We start from the raw sequence: 6,286 nt of genomic DNA on the forward strand, positions 1-6,286 counted from the left end.
ACATTAAAACCCTTCACTTTTTTTTTCTCTAGATGCAGCCATCGACCCTTTCCTTTGATATATCATGATTTAAATTCATACAAAAAGATTTATTTCAAATAAGCCCCTTTAACTATAGGGGCAGATTTTTTTGCAAGAAGCCTTTTGTAAGAACAAAGTACCCACTTGTCACACACAGTGACTAATGAGAGTTTAGTGTGGGTTTTAGTGTTCATTCATACGCTTTGTGTTCATCTAGTCCTAAGTTAAATCTTTAGAAATCACACCGCAGGAATTCTTCACTTTAGGGGTGGGGGCGGGAGGCGAATCTGTCCAGATATTGAGAACTGAGCGGAAACTGCTCTTTTTAGGCTTCCTAATCGGCAGTACAGGAAATAAACACATGCAGGAAGTCATTTGGCCTTTTCTTGAACTTCAAGTTTATACAGCAGTTGATATCTGAGGCAGACTTTGTCTACGTAAGCTTTTGAAAATTAAATGAAACAAATTTGGCATGTTCAGCAAATGCCAGTGTGGTATCTCTGTCTTAGTTTCTACAACCAGCTCATCTAAGCATAGTATAAAAACTTGAAAGATTATACGTTTATATGTATAAATGAAATATACAAGCATTATATAAAATATATTATACGTCAAATGTTATTAAATCCTTTTGTTAAGTTTTCTCTCTCCCTTTTTCCTTCCATTTCAGTAATCCTATCTCAGAGAAACTGAGCTGAAGCACTGAAATGAAACTGAAAGTCATGCTGATTTACAAAGCTGCTTTCTCTGTTTCTGCATCAGACTCTGTTCTTCTTTTATCTTGTTATCACTCAGGGCTAAGGATAGACTTGGGCTGTGTAAAACATCGTGTTCAATAGTGCCCCGTATCGATATATGGTTCATGCTATGTATGTCTCATAGAAAAGCTATCTTTGAAAGGAGGATAAAAATAAATAGAGCCTCATTCTTGAATATAGTTATTGAAATTGATTGCATCAATTTAATAACAGGAACATTTGTAAGGATTTCTGAGAAGTATTATTTGTGTTCATACTTATAAAGCTTTCACTGTAATATTACTGAGATGAAGGCAAGCTTAAAAATAACAGTTTTGGGGTTATAATAATTACAGTTGATGGTGTAACTTTGCATGGGATGTTGAGAACACCTTTGCCAAGAAAAAAAAATGCTAAAAACACCTGAAACACACAGGTGGAATGGGAATATTGAGAAAAAATGCATCTTTAAGTCTTTCAAAAGCAACATAATTATCTGCTAAGCTGCATTCACATTGAATGCATCTTCTATTTTTATTTGATAACTGATTATTTTTTCCTGCACTAATTAACTGTCCTATCAGTACAAGTATTTATCGGGTTTTGTTTGTTTGTTGTTGGCTTTTTGTTGTTTTGGTTTTGGTTTTCACAAAAGGAGGAGCAGAAGCTGAAAAACTCAGCTAAAATAAAGCAAAACGAGAGAAAGCAGAAAGAATGTAGGTGGTGATGTTTGCAGTCTGGGACATTTTCAATGAAGTTACTGAGTTAACTTAACAAAAAAAAAAAAGGAATTAAAATTTGGTGGTTTTTTTTTTTTTCCTTCAAATTAATTCAAAAGTGTTGTGAAGTTTAGATTATTATGTATGTGCAATTAGGAGTAGTTTTGTAAAGGTTTGATCTTTCCTATCTACCAGATAGATTCCTGATGTCTTGAATGACGTCTAAACATTGTCCCCAAGTTGTCATTTACTACGAAATAGCCTTCACTGATGAGTGTTTCACCGATATCTTTGAAGAAGTTGAATTTTTGCTTTTTCTAGTTCCTTACAGAAATAATAGAAGTCTGCTCCAGACTATGTAACAGAATGTTTATGCAGAATAATGATGTGTAGTTGCATTGTTTGTATTCTACCCTAAAAGTTATTTTTACATTGCATTTCTTTCTTTTTTGATAGTCCAGCTCCACAGTGAGAACGTACCAAAACAGTAAATCAAGAGTGACCATGAGCCCTGGCTTTAGCAACCAGTGGAATAGCAGCCAACCTGCTTGGAATACATACACCTTCCCGAGAGCAAGCTTGCACTACCAGTCCCATGCTAGCTACACTTACTGCGCTGGACATCCTACTGTAAGTAATGAACTACTTTTGCAACTACCTGAATGAGCTGTATGACACTCTGGGAGGTAGAGGTACTCAGGGGTTGATGATTCAGCATGCTCTGCTGGCACTCCTGTCCTCTGGTAGTCAGGACAGCTCTTATGTACTAACCATAACTCTGGAAAATATTAGAATGAGTCTAAGGCATAAACAGATAGGAAAGTTCAATGGCTCAATAATAATACATATAGTTTTGCACATTTAGTGAGTCCTCTCTATGCATAAAAGTATTGTGGTATGCCATGGTTTCAATGTCAGAGATGTGCACTGCAAGAAGGTATTATTAATGGCTTCTTTTTTGTTTCTAGCAAGTCTGTTAGATTAATGAATTATTCTTTGTTTCAAAGATTTTAAATTGTATGGATGAGTCAGTGAAGGAGGGCAACTCTTCTTATCACTAGATTTGTTAGCATTTGCTACTTTATCACTAACACAATCAGCAGTGAATGTGCAAGCTTGTTGCTAGGCAAAAACGATTGGTTCTCTGTAATTTGCATGAACTGGTGGCCAAAAAGAATGAAGAAGGGGTCTCACTGTTGTTGTGTTTTTTAATTTGACAACCGTGAAAGAGCTACAGCTGAAAGCTGGTGGTGGTTTTTGTCATATTTGTGTAGCAAACTGCTGTAGTAGAGCTCTTTGGTTCTTCCTGATTTTGAAAGCCTTGACTTAACTGGGGAAGACCTCACTAGTGTAAGAAATCTTCCCTTTTTACTCTCCCCTCTTCTTATTCTTTTAATACTTGGATTTGAACTTAGTTTTGGTTATTGTTAGAGCTTCCTAAAGGATACGCTATCTTAACATCCTGTTGTGTTTATGCAATGAAGCTTTGTCATCCTCTAGCAAATTTGTAGGAAAAAGGGGGAAACAACAGCTTTTACTCTAGATGGAAAAATGTGTAATGCAATCTTGTTGCAGGGTCCGTGTGATTTGATTTAGCTCTGCTACCTTACGAAACAACACACTTGGCCAGAAGTTTGGGTTAGGAATTTTCTGATGTATTGACATGGTAATTCAAATAAAGGAGAGGAATACATTTGTAAAGTCTTATCTCTTCTCTGAGCTGGTAAGATCTCAGTGAATTAAACATCCCTATGGACTCTGCTGTTTGTTTAATTCCATTACAGTGTCATCGAGAGAGATAAAAACTAATGTGAAGGAAAAGACCGTATATGGCATCAAAAGAGCACAGATATTTTCCTGGTTTAGAATAATGTCCCAGAAAAGTCCCTGTATTTAACATCATGTTAATTTAACATAATGAACTATGTGTATTCAAGTCATTACCTGCTCGCTAACTTTGATCATTTAAAATAAACCCAACTCTCAATGTGAGTCATACTTTGACTCTGCTAAACAAGGCATGTTCAACCCAACAAGCAGCCTAGCTCTGGGCACACACCCCTCATTCAGCAATAATCAAAACATCACCCCCAGACAATTCCTCGTTATTCAGTGCAGCCCAGGCAAGCTGAAAGGTTGGACACCCATGTACTCAACAAAAGAGTTTACAAGAAGAATGCTATACTTCTTGTAATAGGGTTTAAAAATGGAGACATCTTTGTATCCTTACAAATTGTAATGTCAGAACACTGGATTCTCTTCCAGGATAATTCCACAGTTCCTGTTTTCATTGTTTGGACTAGAATTGGTGGTAACCGGAATCACTTTACTTGTGCAATATTTGTTTTATTGAGCACCTTAATGTGTAATCATTGGAAGTGGTATTTCAATCTGAAAGTCAATTTATATGATCACTGGTAATTAGAGATTTCAGAATACCCAGAGTTACATAAATCTGTATAATAAAAGCAAGTAGAAGAGTACAAGGCAAATAACTGAAATTTTCAATTAATCCTGCTCATGGGTTCAACAGGTTAAAAGACTTAGCACGTTTCTTGGCTCTTGCTCATCCAAGGGGTGCAACTCAGTAGGGAACTGGACTGGCAGTAAGATGCTGTAGCAGGTTAGTTGCCACTGCAGTGCCTCCACTGCAGTCCTTTTTCCATACCTTCCTTGCTTCTCTCTTCTCACATTGTTGAGGCCAGAAGTGGGGCCATAGTAAGGCACACCAGCAAACTCAGCTCCTTCCTCCTCCAGCATCAAGTGGAGGTCAAGTTTCCAAAAGAAAGCATTACTCTAATGTTTGTTTGAATATCTATAGTAATGTATATGCTAAAGTTAGAATTAGTCGGATTCCTGTTTCCAACTAGGATATATTTAATCTGGGCTCAAATCAACACTTCTGTGGCAAACGACAGCAATAAAAGCTGGATATGGAGGAGCTCCTTTATTTGCAAGTCTCCCCAGTGTAACACGCTCCACTGGATATCTACTGTACTTCAGAGGATTTTATTTGCCCTCATCTGACACAAGTTCACGAGAACAAGATGCAGGTTTTACTGCCATATGAAGCTGTTTCTGCAAAACCTCCCACATGGAGTATGTCTGAAGATCCTTGTAGCTTCTTGATGCTTTGGAGGCTAACGGGCTTATGAGCGCTTTGCAAGTTCAAGGCAGACAAATGTCGAGGAGTTGGGTGTGGCTTTGAAGTACTTAAAGATAGTCCCGGGAGAGAAAGCCAAGAGAAAAGCTTTGCTTTTCACTACTGTTTGGAAACAAGCTGTAGGAGACAAGAAGAGATTCATGTTAATTGGGACAAACGTAACTCAGAAAAAATCCTTGAATTCATTTTTTTCCTAGATGAAAGAAAAAATATGATACAAAGGGCAGTGTTAAGACATCTTTTTAGGATCAGCCTGAGTCATAAGGTATTTCTGAGCCAAAAGCTTCGTTAGTTTTTTGCAATTAGACATTACAGCTTGCATCTCTCTTCCATAGCACAGCAATTGTTGATTAAAAGCAGTCTTTCTACCCCAGAAAAGACAAGAATATGAAGTTTGTTTAAACATGTATGTTTTCAGCTCTTGGAATTATCTAAGAAAAAAAAAAAAAGGTCTGCAAATCATCACAGTCAATAGTGCACTGCAATTTTTGAGCAAACAAGAAGATGCTAACTTCTAGCTATACTAAGAGGCAGGATATCCTGTAGGATCTGTATACTAATACGAATAATAATATGATAGATAGCCCTTACAAATTATATAACTACTTTTTTCTATACTGGGAACTAGAAATTCGTCTGGCATTCACATGCATAGGCTTGCAGCCAGAAAAATACAGCATGTAGTGCTTAGAATAGGAGGAGACACATAGCTATCTAACATGCTTTTGTACTGAACTTTCATCAGACGAGGAAGATAAAAAGGATATTAAAAAAAAAAAAAGTCAAAATATTTCTTATTATCTCAGCTGGGGAAGATAGCTACAGTCCTTTGACCATGTTTACATCCATGTTTTTTCTAGCCTCAAAGACTCAATTAATTTCCCTTTCTCCACATTTTACGAGGACAATAGAATTTCAGTTCAGCAAATTAACTCTAAAAAAATGACTGCTTAGATAAACTGCTGTTATTTTAAAGAAATACATGTGTAAAGTCAGCAAACAAAACAGATACATCAGCAAGACCTGGTCTGCTTTATACTATTTCAGTTGAAACTGGAAGGGAGTCTCTTTTGTCTTGAATATTCATGCAGCAGGGACAGCTATCTGCCACGCTAATGGAGAAGTCAGAGTTATGAAGGAATTTGTCAGCACAATATTCACTGATGAAGCACCTAGTACCATTGCAGACTGAGTTACCCTGCAGGGTTTGAAACCTTTTTTGTAGACCCATGAGACAATGAATTAGTACTAATGATGTATTAATTTCTTCATTTGCGCACATCTCTTTTGCATGTGTGGAGCTTTTGCATTCTTTATATAGATATGCAACTCAGCATGTAAGACTTTCCACTAGAATCTATTCTGCACTCTAACGGGATTTGGTCATGCTCCACTAGATCAGTGACAGCCTTCAAAGCATGATTGGTTAAATCTGTAAAGTTATTATTTGGAGCTCTACAGATAATGTTTACAAGCTGTTACATCTGAGATGTCATATGTGGATCAGACAATCAGTTTGCTTAGCAGTACTGCTGTCCCTGTTCCAATACTCTATCCCCAGACATCTTTCTGCTAACTTCTTTAAATGCGTGATTGCTTCTGAAATTATACTGTTACTGGGAACGTGTAAAGCAGAATTATTTAAA

The 6,286-nt window shown here is 36.9% G+C and overlaps 1 protein-coding gene across 3 annotated transcripts in view; it reads left to right on the forward strand.

Annotated features, from left to right (window-relative positions):
* The window catches only part of RBMS3 (RNA binding motif single stranded interacting protein 3), a 600,418-nt gene that overhangs the window by 106,124 nt on the left and 488,008 nt on the right, over positions 1-6,286 (forward strand). For all 3 annotated transcript variants that reach the window (XM_031553946.1, XM_031553947.1, XM_019616531.2), the window contains one exon: positions 1,934-2,107. In XM_031553946.1, coding sequence (XP_031409806.1) covers positions 1,982-2,107 — 126 coding nt within the window. In that variant the 5' untranslated portion in view covers positions 1,934-1,981. The remainder of the gene's footprint in view (positions 1-1,933; positions 2,108-6,286) is intronic.

This window comes from Meleagris gallopavo, chromosome 6 (genome assembly GCF_000146605.3).
Source record: "Meleagris gallopavo isolate NT-WF06-2002-E0010 breed Aviagen turkey brand Nicholas breeding stock chromosome 6, Turkey_5.1, whole genome shotgun sequence".
Classification (NCBI taxonomy): domain Eukaryota; kingdom Metazoa; phylum Chordata; class Aves; order Galliformes; family Phasianidae; genus Meleagris; species Meleagris gallopavo.